Raw genomic sequence first — 22279 nt, 5'->3', positions numbered from 1 at the left:
ATCTACGACCTCTCTAGTGATTTTGTTTTTATGAATTTCTATTAATTACTTTTAATTTGTTTGTAGTTCTGTTCTCAAGATCTACGAACTGAAACTCAACACATTTCTCAGTAGATCTCCGACCCTCTCTGAAGCTCAAAAAAAATTCTATGTAGGCTCTCAGACCTGCTGTCTGGCATGCTTATTCTTATACAATACATGCTTCGTATGCTTCCTTTTTACGGTTGCCAGTCTCTCTTCTTCGACTGTTTCCTTTTTACGACGATTTTGATCCTCCACATACAAATCAGCGAAGAGCGAGCGTGACAAGACTCTATGAATGAACTTGTCTCGTTCGCACACGTTGTCTTAGCTGTCAGATGCTTGGCAAGTTCAGTGCCCTTAAGAAACGTTTCGACAAACTTCTTTTGAATTACGAATGAAGTGATAATTGGAAAATTCCCTGAGTGGAACCAAAATTCCCTGAATATTCCAGGTTTTTCCAGAAAAAGTGAAATTCCCTGTAAATTCCCGGTTTTCCTGGTTTTTCCAGGTAGTAGACACCCTGAGCAAGTTATGGCCAGGTAACGAAAAGAGGGTGGGGCTGAAAATCTCCTTAATAAAGATATAAAAAAGAAAAGAAAAGAGAGTTGATGTTTCTCCATATTAAATCTCCACCATACTAAAAAGTTATGTTTTTTTTTTTAAGTTCTGCCAAACCAGTAATTTGGCTGATGTGACAGAGTGTCAACTCAATGAAGAAAACCAAATTCTCTGATATTCTCTGATTTACTTGAAAATGAGAACATTTCAATCCTATCTCACCATGAATCAATGCATGGTATTTCTATGAAGCATTCTAGAAACTTCTGTCCAAATCGAAGTCGTAAAAAAAATGCAAAAAATCATTCTGTGTTGAAGTATTGAAAAGCTAGTTTTTTTTTATAAGAATAAGGCATCATAGATTAAGGTTTTCGGAATTTCCAATTTATTCTCTTCACAATTTCTGCATTGAGACGTCGCTATTGATGGTTGATTGAAACATTAATAACAATAAGTTATTAAATATTTTCTTTATTTGATCAAAAATTATGTTCCTAAAAATAAACTTTACATGGAGCAAGAGTGCCATCCCTACATTTATGTATAAAATTGTATAAAAATGTTAGCACAATGGGGCATTTATGTTTCCAATATACATTGTTTCCATTTGAATTCTTTGGCGCACATGGTTTATATTTTTTGGTCAGTATATACCATGAGGATAAGTCAATATTTTTGTGGAATAAACAATAAAAGTAGTTGGTGGCATCCTTAAGAAAGATAATTTGTTGTGTATAAATGAACATTTATCAGTTTCACTTCATTTCAGGCCTATGGCCTTTTTGCCCCATAGCATTTTTTAGAGCAGGTACGACATGACATTTTTTTTATTGGGTATCAAGCTGGAGCTGCGTGACAGCTTAATTTTCAAGACTTGACCCATTTGAATAAATGTTGCTTCTATCTTTGACAATACAACAGAAGGACTAGCCTATGTTGGCCGCTTGAACACTGGATTTCGTATGTATTGTTTCAAGATAGTTATAGAAAAAAATGCTGTGACGTGTGCGCGTAGATACATCCGCGTAGTAAACCGATTGAATAAGTAAATCCGTTTCGAACGAAATATCTAAATTATGTAAGTTACGAAAACCGCGCGAATTCCGAAAGCCGTGCGAGACAACCGAAGCGAGAAAAAAGGCTTATTATCAACATAAATGTGATAGCCTATGTTGGCAAGTTGATTAATTTTGGTTTCCTCCCTAAATATTCTACTTATTTTACTGTTGAGCTTTGTTTCAATTTAGTTATTTTACCGCACGTATCAATCATTTCAAGATTTCGCGACCGTTTCGAACAAATTCTATACTACAGAAGCTCTACCGCATTGCGAATCACTTCTGCGTAAGCTCCGTAGACGTAGGCGCGTTGATTCCGACAGCCGCGAAAAGTTAAACATACATCAATACCACATAAGGAAATATCGATTTTACGTATTAGATTAACATTGACTGCTATTTACAAATGTAAATACTTGAACACTAAGAAATAAGTTAACTCAAATGCTTTAACCGCATATATAAGAGATTTCGCGTATTGAGAGAATTATATAGTAATCGAGTACAACAAACTCAGGGGAATACAATACCTCCAAAAGTTTAAAAGCTATTAATTGTCACATACCTCTACTTTTACTTATTTCCTAAACTATTCCTCTCCTTGTTAATCTGCTTAATGCTATTGATCTGCCTGCGTTTTCTTTTTAAAGTTCAAGACTACACACTTCGAAAATCCTAATTTTACATGTGACGGAATCCATCTTTGACATAAAGGATGACACGTAAACAAATATGTCATGTAAAATTAAATGTTCCGAGACTGAAAAGTTTGTTACTCGACGAAACGTACGTTTGATTGAGCTGAATTTCGTGTCTATCATGACTTAATTTTATGTCAAAATTGACGCTCGTATATGTCAGTCTCAGAGCACCTAAATTTACATGATTTTTTCTAAGTGTGTAAATAAGAAGATTCATTCTACAACTTTAAAGGTTAGTTGCCTCCATAAGCGGACCCCCGCATCCTAATTCTTTTGTTAATCTACTTAATGTCATTAGACTTTCTGATGTTTATTATTTAAGTTCATTTGATGATTATGATATCTCATTAGTCTAATTTAATAAATTATTAAAAGCTCTAATTCACCTAATCAATCATAACCCATGTTTTATTAAGTACCTACACTTGTGTTTGTAATCTAAAATTAAACGTGTTTCAAGTACTTTTGATTTAAGCCTATACCTATTTATTATATCTTAGTTCGACCCAGGTAACACCTTCATGTGACGAAAATGCTTCATTTTGAAGTTAGTTTCCTAGCTGATTTTTAAATTAAAGGGTGTCCACGATGAAATTGCCACACTATGAAATTGCTCTAACTTTTTAACCGTTCGGTAGAATTTAATGAAAATTTGGGTGGATTTAGTTCATAGTGCATTATTTACATCCTGCAAGTTTTAAAGTCCTGTGATCAAAACTCGCGGAAATGGATTCGAAAGAACAGCTCGTGCGTGATAAAATCTTTAATCACATTCATCACGAGAACAAGGATCTCTCGCATCGTTCCATCGCTAAAACGTTGGGAATCGCGAATTCCACGGTGTCGCGAGTGATTAAGCGGTTCGAGGAACGGTTGACCACCGATCGGAAGCCCAAAAGTGAAGGAAAAAGTATTCCGTACAACACCAAAAATCACAACCGCATAGTTGGGGCCTTCAACCGAAATCCGAACGCCTCCGTTAGGGATGTGGCTAAGAAGCTGCACCTAAGCCGAAGTTTTGTCCAGAAGGCCAAAACTAAGGCTGGGCTTCGAACGTTCAAGGTACAAAAGGCCCCTAATCGCGACGAGAAGCAGAACAAGTCCGCCAAAACCCGTGCCAGGAAGTTGTACCTCAACATGCTGACGAAAGTTGAATGCTGCATCATGGATGACGAAACATATGTGAAGGCCGACTTCAAACAGATCCCCGGCAACCTGTTTTTCACGGCCAAGGATAAGTTTAGCGTTCCGGAGCATGTCCGCACTCAGAAGATGTCCAAATTTGCGAAGAAATTCCTGGTTTTGCAAGCCATCTGCACGTGCGGGAAGCGGAGTGCAGCTTTCGTGACCCAGGACACGATGAACGGACAGGTGTACATAAAAGAGTGCCTCCAGAAGCGGCTGCTTCCTCTCCTGAAGGCCCACAACGTCCCAACAATCTTCTGGCCGGATTTGGCCTCATGCCACTACTCCAAGGACGTGCTGAAGTGGTATGCGGACAATAAGGTCAATTTCGTGCCGAAAATGTTCAACCCTCCCAACACTCCGGAGCTCCGCCCCATCGAGAAGTACTGGGCGATTATGAAGCAGCACCTTCTTAGACGACCTAAGGTAGTGAAGACAGTCGAGGAACTGAAGAAAGTATGGGTTTACATGCAAAAAACGGTTGATTCACAGGTTGTGCAGAATCTTATGGCCAGGGTTAAGGCCAAGGTGCGGGCATTTGCGTATGGACTGTAAATAAAATACGATTAAATAGTAAAATGAAGTTTAATAGTTATTTCTCAATCCCTGAAAATTTGATGGCAATCGGATGAAAACTCGAATTTTGCGAATCAATTTTGTGTGTGGCAATTTCATCGTGGACACCCTTTATATAGGGTATATGCTCCAATTACGCTCTCACGTTTCCACTATATCGCACCTCAAAAATACATATGGGTATGTCACAATAGAAGCACACCACAGTGGAAATCTCGAGCCATAGTTCAAACACTTATCCCAAATCAAAATGAAGCACATATAAGATTAGTTACAATACCATGTACAAAAATGATGTTTAACATTGTTTCCTGAGTAATACTTCAATGAAAACAACAATGAAAGCTAGTCACGCAATTAGAAGGAGCACCGTTGGGCACTTTCTGAAATATTTCAATAGTATAATTCCCTTGCAAACCCAAATAAATCTATCTGTGTTAAAAATAAATAAAATAAGAGTGATTTGCGGCAAAACCCGCCAGTATCACACCCAACGTCAGTGCCTATACGTAAGCGTACTACGACGCGGCTCTCAATCAAAGGAGTAACAAGTGTGATACTATCACTGCTAGACTAGATCTTTGGTTCTCTCATGCAGTGGTTTATCAGAGAGGGGAAGCCTAGTAATCCCCATTGCCTGCCCATGACGCCATTCTATCGCGGCATGAGCCAGCAAAGCCGACCATAAACCTACCGTCTCCAACACTCCACTATAAAGCATGAAATTAAGCCCGCCCACCAACAGCAAGGTGCAAAAACTAGCCAAGGGGAGGGAGCAGGTACGATTTCGTCCTATTCTGGCAACATCACTTGGGCAGTTGACGTTTCCGTCTGTTCGCTACTCTTCTTGTCTAACTTTACACATTGATTTTTAATTAATCTTTCTAATAGCAATATTGTAAATCGCTTTTCTTGTTTTCTAACGTGATTTTAAATCAAAATTCCACCGGTTTACAACAAACAAACTACCAATGTCTATGAAAATGGTAGTTTTTGGTAGACAAAATTAACGTTGTTTGATCAACCATGATATGATGTACTAATGTACCAAAAATCACGGATCTGCTCGGGTACATAGGCTTTTCAATTTGCTATTTGTATTGGTTTTTTTAAATTACTTTTTTATGAATGTCAGCTATAATTAATGAATGCTTGTAATTGAAGCTACTAAGAATCGCAAGTTTTTTTTAAAGACCCAAAAGTAATTGCTGACAGCAGAGTAAAAGCTAGGAAACTGTTCAACCGTGCAAAATTTACTTCAAACTGGTCTCAATATAAAGAGGCGTTAACTGAATATAACAGAGAAATAAGTAGATCCAAGCGAAAAGATTGGAGACACATGTGTGAAACCATAGAAAACACTCCTGAAACTTCAAAAAGTTCTCTCAAAAGATCATTCTAACGGTCTTGGAACTCTCAAAAAGACTGACGGACATTTTGCTGAACACTCAAATGAAACTCTGGAACTGATAATGCAAACCCATTTTCCAGGGTCCCTTCCTACTGATGATCAACTACAAAATCATGATTTCATGCAAAATGCCACATCTTCAGACCGTGGTGAACGTGATAGATCTACCGAAACAAATGTCTCACAATGTAGGCTAGATATGTCAAATGAAGAGGCTGAAAACTTTGCCATTAGAATAATTACAAGCTCTAGAATTGAATGGGCGATAGATTCTTTTAGTTTTTTTAAATCCTCTGGCCCCCATGGAATTTTTCCAGCATATATTCAAAATTGTAAATCTATAATAATTCCTGATTTAATTAAATTGTTCAAGTCTAGTTTCTTATTGGGATACATCCCAAAAAAATGGAGACAAGTCCGTGTGGTATTCATACCAAAGGCGAACAAAAGAGATAAATCTTCACCAAAATCATTCACACCAAATTTAGCCTGTCGTCAATATTTTTGAAATTAATGGAAAAACTCATAGATGAATATGTTAAAACAGAAATACACTATTACGTAAGGCACAATTTGCTTACCAGTCAGGCAAGTCAACAATAACAGCTCTTCATACTCTTATTATTAAAATAGAAAAATCCTTTGCGTCTAAAGACATTCTACTTGCAACGTTCCTTGATATTGAAGGTGCATTTGATAATGCATCTTTCACGTCGATGATAAGCGCCATTACGTAATCGTGGTTTTAAAAAAACAACTGGGTTGTAGAAATGCTATCCAAAAGAGAAATATCAGCTAATATAGGAGATTCAGTGAGTAGTGAAAGTAACAGCTGCAAAAGGCTGTCCTCAAGGAGGTGTTCTTTCTCCCCTTCTGTGGTCTCTAGTTGTTGATGACCTTCTTTTAAAACTAAAGCCTCAAGGATTCGAAATAATTGGGTTTGCGGATGACATTGTCATTATAGCCCGTGGAAAATTCGATAAAGTTGTTTTCGACCGAATGCAAAAAGCACATGAAACTGTCAAAGTTCGCAAAGAAATATCTGGTTTGGCAAGCCATCTGTACCTGTGGCTTGAAAAGCAGCATTTTCATAGCTTCCGGGACTGTCAACCAAGAAATTTACGTGAAAGAGTGTTTGAATAAACGTCTGCTGCCTTTCCTCAAGAAACACGGTTGTTCCGTACTGTTTTGGCCGGATTTGGCATCTTGCCATTACGGTAAAAAGGCCATGGAGTGGTACGCCGCCAACAACGTGCAGGTGGTTCCCAAGGACAAGAACCCTCCCAACACGCCAGAGCTCCGCCCAATTGAGAACTACTGGGCTATTGTCAAGCGGAACCTAAAGAAGACCAAAAAAACTGCTAAGGGCGAGCAGCAGTTCAAGGCAAACTGGCTTTCTGCGGCGAAGAAGGTGGACAAGGTGGCTGTACAAAATCTGATGGCAGGGGTCAAGCGTAAGGCCCGGCAATTCGGATTTGGAAAAGCGGAAGCCTAACTGAATATTTTTCCTGAATTTTATACTAATTGAACTTGAAAAAGAAATTTAATTTGATTTTTTAAATAAACGGTTTCACCGATTTACACGCGTTTTCCCTTGACCAAATTTTGACCGTATCACCCTTTAATCAGCTAGTAATAATGCACTTGTTGATTCCATATTACTAGCTTAGGGTATTTCCGTTGATATTGTATATAGTTTTATATAGTATGTGTTACATACTTTACAAAAATATTAAAAAACCATTTTCGTGTTTTTCGCGCTTTTGAAAAAGCACGCACACCATCACTTATGAAATGTTTTTCCGATGCAGCCATCACAAATTCAATGTTGAATTATTATTGCTTTTAAAGTTTTCTGATTATATACCCATTCACAGTTTCATATTTAAAGAACTAAATTGTTTGAGTTTCACTCATTTTTTTTTTTCTACATTCACCGAGCATTATCAAAGTAACCCCAAATCAAAATGCAGAAGTTAGGTCACAAAACTAAAAAAATAGTGCAAATGCTTTAATTTTCGTTCAACATATTACTAACGAATTAACTCTTGGATCCTCTGTACTTGTTTTAAAAATATAAAATTTGAAAAACATTCATTGTTTTACGGTACTTGTTTATTTTATTTTATAACTTTGGTGACTAACCTGCTATTTCAATTTTTCAGTGTACCACATGGCAACACCACTACTACTGGATTGTACCACATGGCAACACTACTACTAGATTGAACTAGCATTTTCACCAAATGTACTAGAATGTTTTGGTTCCATCTCTTTCACTCTACTCAAAACTGAAATGCATAAAAAATGACAAAATGATACGCACTCTTTGCACACTGTCAAAGAATCATTGTACACAAAATCAACTTGTTCTAATCAAAACAAAAAAACTAACCCATCTGGTGGATGATGGCACAAGCTTCCAAAAAAAATTCTATTACAGTGAACCACATTATTTAAATGGATTTCTTCGCCAGTTGGTCGTCTGTCACTTCGTTTGTGCTATTACCTTTAGCTTAATATTTCAGTTTACCCAAGCAAGTCATCGAAATTAATATGAAGCTGATGAAGCAGAAACATTAAATAATATTATATGTTTATAATTATTAAGCAGGTTATTTCTTGTCATGTTAGTTATTCATCACAATTTTTAGCATTATTGTTAGTATCATTCGAGCAAAATATAATTAATGGCTTAATATATCCTATACATTTCAGTGTTGCATCCACCTGTTGTGAGCTGAGGAGGTGTAGAGCTGCATCTTATTATATGTAAAATACTTCTTCATTGCAGTAGCAACTATATTATCCATATAAATGTATTCCATTATGCCATATTTTAATGTTCTGATATACTTCATTTCTCCATTGCATATATTTTCATTACATAAATAAATACTGGGTTGGGAGGGAGCATCAGGGTATCATTCAAACTGAAGCTGGACGATGGTATGATTGACAGCCGGAGTCTAGGAGGGAATAAACACTATCATTTTCTTTATCCTACCGATTCGATTGTGGTGGTGTGAATTCTACTCCAACAGTTTCAGGGCGATTGACGCGCCCTTCTTAACAAACCATCCAGTAGGAAGCTTAATAAGTATTGCGAATTGTGTTATTCGATTTGTTGGAGCGTATCGTTGGAAGGAGATTCTTAAATTCCCGTGGATTTCGCGTAAGTGTCTCTGCTTACGGGTCCACCCTTCCGTTTTTGGCCCTTCATACAGCGATATAGTGAATTCAGATCGGTAGCTCAAATTGATCTTGCTATTAAGTGGAGCTGCATACAAGACAAGTCTTGAAGGGATGGTGGCTACCTTACATACATACATACATACAATGCAAAAAGCATTAAAGTTCACACTATCGTGGTGCAAAGATGAGGGATTGAATGTCAATCCTACAAAAACAACTATTGTACCTTTTACTAAAAGACGTAAAATCTCTATCACTGATCTTAAGCTAGGAGACGTAAAGTTGTCACTATCTTTAGAAGTAAAGTTTTTAGGAGTAACTTTAGACAATAAACTCTGCTGGAACAAACATATTGATCAACAAATAGGAAAAGCAACCAATGCATTTTGGGCCTGCAAAAGAACGTTTGGAAATAATGGGGTCTGAAGCCAAATATGATACACTGGATATACTCGGCCATAGTTAATCCCAGGATTACCTACGCCTCACTTATATGGTGGCCGAGCGACATTATTTCAACCATAATTTCCAAGTTCCTGATGTGACTCGCGTTGACTGGGATGCAGGAGGACTGAATATTAGTCCTGGATCAGTAATTTTCTATACAGATGGCTCGAAACAAGATAATATGGTCGGGGCTGGAATTACCGGCCCTGGGGTTAACTTCTCGGTGTCCATGGGAAAATGGCTGACAGTATTTCAAGCTGAAATATATGCCATCTTAGAATGTGCAACGATTTGCATAAAACGGAACTATAAAAATGCGAATATTTGTATTGGTTCAGATAGTCAATCGACACTGAATGCTTTGAAATCAAAAACTTACACATCAAAACTAGTGTGGGAATGTACTAAACTATTACAGCAACTGTCCTGAGCAACTGAATGTACTAAACTATTACAGCAACTGTCGAAAAACGGTTAACCTTTATTGGGTTCCTGGTCATTGTGGAATCGATGGGAACGAAAAAGCTGATCAATTGGCAAAAATAGGGTCATCCACGAAATTCATTGGACCTGAACCACCGGAGCCTTGTCCGACCCTATACGGGTAGTCGCTGGTGTGAGACAAGGATGTATACTATCACCGCTACTGTTTCTCATCGTAATCGATGAGATCATGGTAGGTGCAATTGACCGTGTATCGAACCGTGGGCTGCTTTGGAAGCCTATCACCATGGAGCATCTCAACGACTTAGATTTGGCTGATGATGTTGCTCTACTAGCACAACGGCGCTCTCATATGCAGAGTAAGCTCAATGACCTAGCCGAACGCTCCTCTGCGGCGGGTATCACCATCAACTTCAACAAGACCAAATCATTGGATATCAACACGGGCAACCCTTCCAACTTTACGGTAGCGGTGCAAGCAGTGGAGAAGGTCGAAAGTTTCCAATATCTTGGCAGCCAAATAGCGTCGGACGGCGAGACCAAGAGCGACATAGTGTCGTGACCTGACCGAGGTTTCCAGCCTCAGCCATGTCTGAACAAACAGCATCCCTTTAATCAGGTACAACAGCTTCACAAATCAGTGATGCTGCTCCGCTTCCATTACTGCTGCTGCTGATGTTGTTACTGCTGCTGCTTCTGCTCCTGCTACTGCTGCTGATGTCCTTCGCTGCTAAAGTTAGTTACAAGAATGTCGTCAACGAGCTTACATAGCTCATACATTCCAAATTTTCTCCTCGTTTATCCAGCACTGCTTGCTTTGCCAGTATTTCCCCTCACATCTGTCATGCTTCACGCTAATTTAGTTCAACTCAAATGGAGTGTATCATTACTTGACTCAACTCTCAAGTTTTTATATATTTATTTTAATATTATTATTTCACACCAACTATATCCACCACACATAGGTGCACGAATCAAGAAGGCTAGGGCTGCCTTTGCGAGTTTACGAAACGTATGGATAAGTCAACGCACCAAAATCCGAATTTTCAACTCGAACGTGAAATCAGTGTTGTTATACGCCAGCGAGACGTGGTGTGTATCAGATGAGAACACACCTGCGGTATATAATTCGTGCCTGGTGGCCTCACAACTGGATCTCGAATGCCGAGCTCCATCGTCGATGTCATCAGAAGCCGATAGCAACAGAAATTCGAGAGCGAAAGTGGAGGTGGGTCGACCACACACTTCGACGGGGCGGAAACGAAATCTGCAAGCAAGCGCTGGATTGGAATCCGGCAGGACATCACAGCAGAGGCAGACCCAGGGGCTCATGGCGGCGGAGCCTCAATAAGGAAATTAAGCAAGTCGATAGGAATCTGACCTGGGCCCAGGTCAAGGCAAAAGCGAGCAGCCGCCCAGGATGGAAGTCTTTCACGTTGGCCCTTTGCACCGCTGGTGGTGCACAGGACCCTTAAGTAAGTAAGTGAACCACTTTTTGGACTTTCTTTTTGTGCTTTAAAAATGGAGCTAAAAAACTGGGAAAAAAACAAAGGTACAGTACAACTGGACCAGTAATGTCGCTTTTGTAACTTAAAGAGTGAAGCTCTGAACATTTGCTGTGTGACTGTGTTGCACTATTTCATAAACGATGCAGATGGCTTGGTAAGGGTCTGATGAGACCTTGGGAAATCTGGGCTGATGCTCCCAATCAGGTAATATTTTCATAAGGAATGTATTACCTGGTTGAGATAATTGCTTACAACAGTAGTGGTAGTTACTCAAACAATAGTGGCTTACCACTACGTTTTGGCATAAATAAAAAGACGATACACCACAATAGATCAAAGTGATGGTTGCGGTGGTATTATGTCCCCAACATAGGAAAAAAAACCTGCTGACCCATTGTAAAAGAGTTGATAAATAGTAAGTGTGCTTACCTCTGGAAGGAAAAATTGAATGCTGGTACTTCCAGGATGTCTTTTCCAGAATGGTCCCACTGTGCTGCGGTTTGATGGCTTTATGGCAAACATTTCCTACTTTCACTCTTGGTTGTTCGCATGCTTCTCATTACACTCCATAAAGGATGCACATATCCCATTATTGTTTAATTTATTTATTGCATACGAACATGTTAACGTTCACTTACAGCTTTTCTGGATTTTGTACTCAAAATTACTATTGAAAAATATACCATGTATATTTTCCCAGAAAGACTTTACTTTTCTCAACAACTTTGTATCAGACGTCATTTCGATCAGAACTGCCGTTTTCGTGCTACAATGTATTGAAAAATGTCAAAGACGCCATTTTGAAAAAAAGAAATACGGAATTTAAGCAAAAATATGAACGATTGCATATGAACGGTAGAATCTCTGATCCCGGTTCATGAGTTGATGGGTCAATAGGTAGGGTCCAGGTATGGGAGCTGCCTCCCTGGCGTCGGTAGTATTGGTGCTCAGCACGGAAAACAAGATCGACGGAAAACAAATCAAGGACAAAAAAATTAAAGTATGGCCTATACTTATCAATGGAACAACATCATTTAGGTCTATTGCGGATTTGAATTAACGGATTTAACGGATTTTCACTCAAGTGCATACTATTCCTTATATTTTAAGAAAAAAAATAAAACGAATTAGGGATCGTTCATTAATTATGTCACACTTTTAGGGGGGAGGGGGTTTTGGAAACTGTGACGAGCGTTAGAAAAAAAAACAATTAAGGTCCATATAAAAAAATGTGACAAAGGGGGGAGGGGTGGGGGGGTTGAAAATAGGCCAAATTTGCGTGACATAATTAATGGACCTTCCCTTATTCGTCGCGGTTTCGAAGGAATTCTCCAACTTTTCCCAACAACCCATCAAGCGGCGCACAACGGTCTCGTCCACTGTTTTGGCGATTTTATCCCACCAATTTTTCATCTGCGCTGCCGTTTTGGTGGCTGTACCTTTAACCTTCAGTTTCCTCTTCATAATTTCCCAGTAGTTTTCAATGGGCCTGAAACGGGGGACAATTAAGCGGATTGAGGGTTTTCGAAACAACCTTGTCTCCGTTGTCATTGTATCATTGTTGTACTTCCCGGCTGTAGTGACAACTCACAAGATCCGGCCAAAATGTCACCGGACCATCATGTGACTGAATGAAGGTTTAGTTTTGTAAATCTCCGAGTTCATCATTTTGTCAGTGACGAAAACCTTTGTCTTCTGGACGCAGCTGCAAATTCTCTACCAAATCATATATTTGCGAAGTTTGCGATTTTCAGAGTTGGTTGAAGATGCTATCTAACATGAAGCTTTTTGGATTTTTTTTCTACGTTCCTCTTTCATGGTGACTGTCTCCAAAACAAGAGCGTTTTATGAACTGAAAAAAAATACTGTTATTGTTATTGTTGTTGTCAACATATAGACGTCAAAAGCTTCCGAAAACGTCCTATAGAAGCGCTTTAATAAGCAAAATAGTTTATTCCAGTACGAGGTGGGCCAGGGTTTGTCGGCGCCGGTGGTGTAGCGTGACTGCTTTCTCACCCCAATGGGTCTGGGTTCAATCCCAGCCGAGGTCGGTGGGATTTTTCTGAGGCATAAAAATCTCTGGTCACGTCTTCCTTCGGAAGGGAAGTAAAGCCGTCGGCCCATGTGTGTTGAATGGGTGCGATATCCTACGCAGGTGTGGAAGCTGCCTTCCTGCACATCCGATTGCCGTCAATGGATGGCAATAGGGTCCTAATTCATTCCTTTATTTAACGTCGGTCTCTGTCCTGCAATCTAGCGTCAATCACCGACGGACATGTCGGTGATTGGCACTAGATTGCGGAACAGAGACCGACGTTGAATAAAGGAATGAATGAAGACCCTATTACAAATTTGTTGATGCCGCCATCGTATAACCGCAGCAATTGCAACGAAAGCCGCTGCCTTTACCGCAATGACCTCCGGAAATGACAGGATCTTTCTTCTCGATGAGGGGAACAGACTCCTCCGCATGACTGCCAATTCGGAGCTCCCCCCAGTGGCCAAGGTCCACTGGTACGGAGACAAAAGTTGGCGCATACCTCCACCAAAAATCAATAGTCGGATAAAAAGCAGGTTCAAGGCTGGAGATAACTCTGCAGCGCTGAAGAGAACAATAGTCGAACTGCTAGGCTCGGACTATCCAACCCATGCCCACATATACACAGACGGATCGCTTTCCCGAGCCGGGGTCGGAATTGGAGTAGCCGGAATTTCAGCCCCGATGAGTAGCAGCCTACCACCACAATGCTCGGTTTTCTCCGCTGAAGCTGCGGTCATCTTTGTTGCCGTTACAACACCCTCGGACCGGCCCATACTGGTGCTATCCGATTCGTACAGCGTGATACAAGCCCTTACATCGGAGACCATGACTCACCCCTGGATACAGGGTATTGTGGAGGCCACACCTCCCAACACGGTGTTTTCCTGGATCCCTGGGCACTGCGGTATCCCAGGCAACAGCGAAGCCGACAGCCTGGCAGGGTCTGGACCAGCTGGCCCCCGTTACACCGACGAAGTGCCACTACAGGACATAAAGCGATGGATAGTCAGCAAAATGTGGGAAGCCTGGGAAGCAGAGTGGTGCCAATCCCAATCTCTCTTCATCCGAAGAATCAAAGGAACGACAAGCAAGTGGACGGATATGTCGAAACTACGGGACCAGAATATGGTTTCTCGTCTTAGGACAGGCCATACAAGGATCTCACATAGTTTTGGTGGGACGCAGTTCCACAGAATGTGCTACGTTTGCGGAACCACTGCATCGGTGGAACACATTTTATGCCTGTGTCCGCAATACCAACAACTACGGGAGCAGTACTCACTTCTCAACAGCATTAGGGACATACTGAGTGACGAACCTTCCACTTTAGCGACAGTTATTTATTTCCTCAAGGACGCTGGGTTATACAACAACATTTAGGTCCTTTTAACTTTCTTTTGGCTGACGGTACATCTCTACCGTACGGGGGATTACCCCTCCTACGGTGGAGCTCCGATCTCTTTCAGAAGCCTACCTAACTTTGATGTACCAGATTTCTTTTTTTTTCTCGTTGCCTGTATTGTTAGTCTTTTTACTGGAATCTATTTTAATTGCTTCTATTTGAGTACATGTGAATTTTAAGCCAACTCCGTAACAAAATTTGCTAGCAGAACCCCCCTCTGGGGCCTCCCATTTTATAGAGATGAACTAGCCAACGGCTAAAAATCTCTCTAATAAAGTTAAAAAAAAATGTTGATGCTATTAAGGAAGGTACGCATCTGCCCATCCAGTTATGCACTAACTACTCATAGTCAATTATCAGTTCCACCTATGTTTGATTTTCTATATAGACACCGATTACATTATGGGTATTGTGGTTACCAACACGTGGATTGTATGGATCTGCTTTACCAGTTAACAACAGATGTAGTGAATATCAGTGCTGTAAATTCTCAAAATCATTTGATCCTTTTTGATAAAGATGAGAAAAGTAGCTATTCGCTATCAAAGGGGACCTCCTCCGAATGGATGATATAAGTTGCTTAGTCATTTGACGAAGGCATGGATCATTCTCATTTGAGAAACGCTATATATCATTCAATTGAGTGTAACATACACACAAACGGAGCTCTGGTCGACATTCCGGCGAAAAAGCTAAGCCAACCCGAAACCAACCTGACTTCTATCAAACCCCAACCCGATGTTGGCCCGACATAAACCCAAAATTGACCCGACAACAACACGACATTGGGTCGACATCGACCTTAATTTAGCCTTACTCCACTGTCGTGTATCAAATGATAGTGAGTGACTCAATTGACTGTGACAATGAGCTTTGAATGAGCAAGGGGCTCTTCAAATTACGGTCATGTGAGAATTTGTTTACACAGAATTGATTGAATGGTTATATTGGATCATCCTCAATCGAATGATATGAAAATTTACAGCACTGGTGTATATGACTATGAATGTTATGTTTAGGACCGTCCACAATGACCACCTCATTGATATGTTATTCTCGGAAACCTTCAAGAGCACCTTCGAGTTACGCTTGTACTCTATGGAGTACCGCTTGATAGGACATTTAGCCCCCGTTTCAGATATTTAGAGCGAAAAATTAATTTTTCCCGATTATTTTATGTTACAATCAAATTCAACAGCAGATGACCAACCTAACACTTAAAATACAAAAAAGCAATTCAACCATCACTACTAGAGTACTAACGTTCATGTGCATGAACGCGAAAGTGACTCCTCCTTTCCACATTCAAGTCAAATGCAAACTAAACCTTGACCATGGGTGGTAATTCCTTCCCATTGCAGCGAACCCAATTGACCCTTAGATGGTATAAATTTTAAATGTATAATGCCATACAAAAAAACAACAACAACAAATGACTCACCTCGCCTTGATCAAATCATTCCGCAGTTGCTCCTCCACGTGCGTGTTCAACGACTGAATACTGGAATTAGCACTCCGGAACTCCTGCTCCTGCAGCGAACTTCGCTTGCTGCTGTTGGCACTGCTGGAAACACTTTGCTCTTGCAGTTTGTTGATCTCCTTCCGCAGATTTTCGCACTTCCGTTGCATTTCTTCGCTCATCTTATCCGAAACTTGCTTCGCCTCTTCCATCTGAATGGTCATTCTCCGTTTGATGTTATCCACGAACTTCTCATGCGAATGTTCCGCGTTCTTCACGTTATTCTCGTACTCCTGTAGACGCGTTCGCAGTTCGCGCACTTGCTCCTCCTGGTTGACACGTAACTCCTTCTCCGCTTTCCACTTTTGCTTCAGTTCCACATTCTTCGCTTCGTACGCCGCCAGCAGTTGGGTGTGACTGCGATCGTACTCCTCCTTGTCCGCCAGTAACTGATTCTTGGACTTTTTCAACAGGTCCTTATAGTTCTCGACCATCTGTTGCAGCTGTGAGCATTCCTCCACCTGCGACCGTAGCTCATTCGTCTGCGTTCGAAACCTCTCAGTCAGCGTACTGATCTCAGTTCGCCTCTCGGCTATTTGCTTCTCATAGTTTTGATCCGAACTCTGTTTAGCCCGTTCCCATTTTTTATAGGTCTGCTTCAGCAAATCCGCTATCGTGGCATCGTTCTTTGCACGCTGCTCTTCTTCGATTTTCAATCGATTCTTTAATGTTTTAATATCAGTCTTCGACGCAGCCAGTTCGGCCGTTTTCAACTTTAACAGTTCTTGTAGATTTTGTAGCTCTTTCTTGGTTTCACCGAAAATCTTGCTATGAGCATTGATGGTTGCAATTTTACGGTCCTTTTCCAGCAGGGCTTTTTGCAGTTGATGAATTTCGTTCGTGTGATCTTTGATCACTCGATCTTGTTCCTTAAGCTTGTGTGAAAGTCGTGTCGTTGCCATGTGCTCATCCGTATCCCGATACTTTCCAGCGGGATCTGCCTCCTCATAGACGTACGTGTAGCCAAGGAAAGGAAGGTTTTGCCCACTGAAGTCGTTGACCTTGGAAATCGGATAGGTCGGCTTGTTGATGAAAGCATTTCTCTTGAGCGACTTATCAACATCCTCAAAGTTGGAAATGTCGTCATCGCTGCTCACCGTAGGAATGATCGGTGGAATCCGGTATCTTAACTTTTCCCAGTTGATATCACTGAAGAATGGATGCTTCTTGATTTCTTTGTAGTCTATTCGGTTGGATACCTTCGTAACCAACCGATCAAGTAGATCTCGATAATGCGCAGAAATGGAAACGTGTGCGGGATATTCCAACTTTTTTGCGAAACGTCCATCGCAGTGCGATAAAATCCTCGAGTATGTTTCGTTAACGTTCTCGTCGTGGAACGGTGTCGTCTCGGTTATAAATTCGTAGCCGATAATTCCCATGGACCAGAAGTCGCACGTTACGTCGTGATTGCCCCGGGAAGACTTGGTCAGGGTGGAAAGCGTCTGCAGCAACTCCGGAGCGATGTAATCCGGTGTTCCGACCGGTGTCATGCTTGTCACGCTACCATCCTTGTTGATGGCCGTTGCATTGCCAAAATCAGCCAGCTTGAGATGGCCAAAGCGATCCAGGAGGATGTTTTCCGGTTTGATGTCACGGTGGACGTACCCTATGCTGTGCAGAGAGTGCAGGGCTTCCGTCAGTTCGGCCACGTAGAACTGGGCCAACTCTTCGTCGAATACACCGATGCGGATCATGAGACTGAGCAGATCACCACCGGGAAGATACTCCATCACCAGGTAGAGACACTCTTGGTCCTGGAAAAGGAAGAGAAGATGATTTTTTAAATGTCTCTCAGATCAGTTGGCATTGTTACTAATGAATTATTGTCCATGAAATTTATCGTATCGCTGTTTTTTTTTAATCAGAGATTGACCTCTTCCCCGAGGCTTATCTCAACCTGCAACTTTGCAGGACATTATTTGGCTCTATCTTATAGCCCGAATTTGTGTACCCGTCACGGTAAGGGGAAATGCTTAAATGACGCAGCATTGTAGCGGGATCAGCCATGTAGAAAAATACCCTACAATGGGGAGGGGACCAAAATTGGTGCTTCATGAAACGTAAACACACGTTAAACGTTTGATTACGTTTGATGAAGTACCATCTTTGGATCCTTTCCCTCCCCCTTGTAACGCATTTTTGTTCATGGCTGGTCACCCTAAAACACTACATCATCTACGCATCTTCCCTTAGCATCATCGTCACACTCAGAAGGGTTAAGAGTTTAGGTAAAATACTATGAACTTGCCACTGACGTTTCTCGGATATTTATGGAATTCCTGTGGAATTACCCTGAGACTTTTCGGACATGACCTGAATCTTTCCTTTTAGTTCCCTTTTTTTAATTTCCACGGACGGATTTTCAAATATGTTCATGAAGCTTTAAAAAAAATTTAAAGAAATTCATTAAGAAAAAAGCCAAGAAAGCATTCTATTGAAGAATTCCCCTGAGAAGCACGTGGAAAAAAGTTTGTTTCCATCACACATGAATGATATCCATAACGACCGTCAAAGGTTAAGATCCACAACAAATAACTCACCCATGAGTAACCACTTCACAGATTTAAGTGACACTGACCGGTTTGCTTCAGATCACCAAGCAAGACATGTATAACTGCATGCATCTGCAGCAGATGTTCCCCTTGCTGTATTATGCTTTACATGCCACACAACACAAACATTTGCTACAAACGGGAATTATCCTGTTCAAAGGCGAAGGGGACACAGCAGCGCGAACGCAAGAACGCGAAAAGGCACCGGCAAAGAAGGGGACAAAAGAAAACAACAGCAAACCCACCTGAAACGCATACTGCAGCGACGTGATCCAGTCCGACCGTCTCGAGGCCATAATGTCGCGCTCCTCGCGAATCTGCGTAGAAGTAACCATCGCTTTGCGCATCTTCTTCATCGCGTACACCTCACCGGTGGTAGATTCCGATACGAGCTAAAATATACAACTTGGCTATAACATTGATGGAAAATTAGGTAGGAGCTTTGTGCAATAGGCTTACATGAACTTCTCCAAAGTATCCTTTGCCGATAAGGTTCTTCACATTGAAATCATTCACGTTGACTCGTATGGTACGAGTCTCGTTGATGATTGGCCGATCTGAAATGAGATAATTCGGTTTTATGTTTAATAAAGCTGTATATGCTACATACTCATTAATTGCTTTTTTCTACGTGAAGTACTAATTCATGAAGAGTGAAAGACTTAGGGTTTAACGTACAGTAACTCACATTACTATGCAGGTAGGTATCTAAGTACGATTAACGATTCTGAGGGTATGTCAACAACTCCGCTGAATCGGTGCATGAAAGGATGAAATATTATTAATTACTTACATACTCAGATAGTTAGTTAATAACACGAAAGATTATTAGCTTTACAAGGAAAGATAGGTAAACTGTTAGGTAATAATTGTAAAAAGGACAGAGAATCGAATAGATTGTATCTCTTTAAAAAAAAACTTATCTTCGTCATTTTAAAATGCATGCAAACGTATAAGTTTCTGATGTTAATAAGTGAATTAAATAACGATTATTACTGTAATAATTTATTGTTTAATTATTCATGCAGTTGTTGAACAACACGAATCAGCCTCAGAACCAACCCAACACAGCCAAAACACAGGGACATCCCTACTTACATTTGTTGACAAAATCGGCCACATTCTTATCCTTCTTCTTAATGACATCCTTGCTGCACTCCTCGTACAGCACAAACAGCGAATCCAGTAGCCCCTCCCGGGAAAGGGCACTATCCATTACCGATCCATATCCATCGTCGGTCGGATTCAGACCGGTATATTCTGCGGCCGCTGTAGAAACCGACCGGCCGAGAATGAAATTGTTCAGACGCGCAGTGCGCGCGCTTATCCGTTGTTTGGTATTCATCTTCACAGAAGTAAAATAAAAATCACCCGCGTCAGTAGTCTATTCTCACAACGCACAATATGAAGTCTTTTTTTGTTAATTTAAAATACATTTTTCACGAACAGACACTAATTTTCACGCGAACCCCGGGACATTTTCGACCGATTTTCCCGTTTGTTTATTCCGATTGCTTCGAGTGAGGTTAGTGCGCGAACCGAAAACCGTTGCAGAAAGTGAATCCTTCAAGTGTTGCCATCCAATCGGAACTGAAGAACCGGCAGCGAAAAAATCGACGAACAAGTGAAACGAGGGGGATGCCACTAGTTAATAATAAAAATATTAAAAATAAAATATATTTTTTTTTTTTTTTCATGTTTTGTGAAATCGAGCCTTAGAAGAATACTAAGATGAAATATTCGGAAGAAAAACTTTCTATTTTATAGCGATTCGTTTATTATCGGGTTGAAAGCAGTTCCAACCCAGTGCGAAACCGATTTTTTTTTGTCAGTGCGAACCTCAACCTGAGCTATCTATAGGTTTTAAAAACAAACGAGCAAACTGACGTTTTCAGAAAACAAGCAGACCCAATAGGCTGTTTCTGTGCACCACCAATGTAGAGTGCGCTAGGTGATTATGAGAGGTAACGTCAACCAAATCGTTTGATTACATCAAAATGACATTTTGATGTAACATAATATCTCAAATTAACGCATATTGTTATGCGTATCTTGCATATTTCCATCGGGAGGGGTCTTAATTTTTTCACATATTTGAACGGATTTACAGCTCAAATAACACCGCATTAAAAATCCGGAAGATCATAATCGCTGGGGTAGATTTATAAATCTTCACTTTTCTTAACAAAAATATGTGGAAGCACCAGCCAGATCAAATAAAATATTCCATGTGGATGATGATTACAAGCACCTGCGATGGATAAATTAATCATAAAAGGTAAAAACATTTTCCTCTTCTTATGCTTCACGGCGAAAATTTCAGCACTCATCACTCTTTTGATGGTTCCCTTATTCACCACAACACCAGAGAATGAAACGATCGCGTAGTTTCTATTGGATTCACCTATCTTGATACCCGATCCAGGTTGGAACTGAATGATAAACGAATTCTCTATTAGTGTCCTACTTTACGGTCCCTTTCATCCAATGAATGCAAGGTAATTTTGTGGTTTTGCTGCCCCCTCGGTGGAGATGAAATTTTGCGCATCAAAATCAGAGATGTCCCGTTTTTTAATTACTATTTTTTGTTTGCTGTACTGTCATTTTTCTACCAATGAGAGTGCAGCACATGTTTGAAACGATGGGTGATGATCCTCTAGGGAAGTTAATGGCATGATAATATATCCGATTAGAAATATTTTACTTTTCGTTAATCGAATATTCGAATGAAAATTGGCCATCACTAGATGAATGTGAAACCTCGATCTAAGATTCAGAAAAAATTTTGCTTTGCTTTTATGAGATGCACTCACGCTTAAAAGATAGGAATAAGATAGATAATGATTTTGAAGAAGATTTCCTGCAAAAAGGTGCAGAGCAATGCGATGCGAGAAGATGAAAAAAGTTTTTTTGTAGATTGATTCCCTGACATCAGATTTTTTAACCATCTAAAATTGAGATTTAGGCTCTAAACCATTTGGTGGATTATTTTAGCCATGAGTTTAATTTGACATATGGAAAGTTATCGATTAACCTTGCTATCTGAGCGTGGTTACTTCTGACGGACAAGAAGTTAAATTTTGACAACTGTGGCTGCGTTCTTCTCGAAAATAGAAAATAGCTTTCGAAATGTCACTTTTAACCGAGGGGACGGCTCTATCTACGCTGCAGGAAAAATTGTGTTGTGCTGTGGCTAGCTGCTCGCACACTGAGTAGATAGAAAGAAGATTGATGACGATTCTGAAGATTTCTTGCAAAAAGATGATGCACGATGCATGTAGATGCAAAAAACGCAAGAAGATTTTTCGAAGATTGATTCGCTAGTGAGAGATTTTTTGAGCATCTAGAATTGAGATTTAGATGTGTCGCTCCCTCGCTTTTAACCATGAGTTAAATTTAACTCGTCAAATGGTTCACAGCTTTAGATGTGTCGCACCTCTAGCAAATATTATTACATGTAGATGGAAGTATAGTCGCTATATTCATAGTCTTTTGGATAGAATTTCGATCTATCAAAAAGCCGAACCAATTCAATATATTTTAGACCAACAATTGAAAAGGTACTATCAACTTTTATAAACAAAACGTTGATTATTCTTTCTTCGCCAATCGAACGAAAATTACCAGCATCATCGGATAAGGGAAACTTTCCCCA

General features: G+C 40.3%; 1 protein-coding gene across 1 annotated transcript in view; it reads right to left on the bottom strand.

Annotated features, from left to right (window-relative positions):
• The window catches only part of sti (sticky), a 45377-nt gene extending 25239 nt beyond the window's left edge, over positions 1 to 20138 (bottom strand). Inside the window, exons 1-4 of the mRNA XM_065217960.1 lie at positions 19723 to 20138; positions 19084 to 19181; positions 18870 to 19016; positions 15992 to 17826 (exon numbers count right to left, since the gene is read on the bottom strand). Coding sequence (XP_065074032.1) covers positions 15992 to 17826; positions 18870 to 19016; positions 19084 to 19181; positions 19723 to 19969 — 2327 coding nt within the window. The 5' untranslated portion in view covers positions 19970 to 20138. The remainder of the gene's footprint in view (positions 1 to 15991; positions 17827 to 18869; positions 19017 to 19083; positions 19182 to 19722) is intronic.
• Positions 20139 to 22279: the final 2141 nt, after the last annotated feature.

This window comes from Ochlerotatus camptorhynchus, unplaced genomic scaffold (assembly GCF_037179485.1).
Source record: "Ochlerotatus camptorhynchus isolate MF236.1 unplaced genomic scaffold, CSIRO-AGI_Acam_v1.1 ptg000082l, whole genome shotgun sequence".
NCBI classification, from domain to species: Eukaryota; Metazoa; Arthropoda; class Insecta; order Diptera; family Culicidae; genus Ochlerotatus; species Ochlerotatus camptorhynchus.
This window is presented reverse-complemented; position numbering and strand designations above follow the sequence as displayed.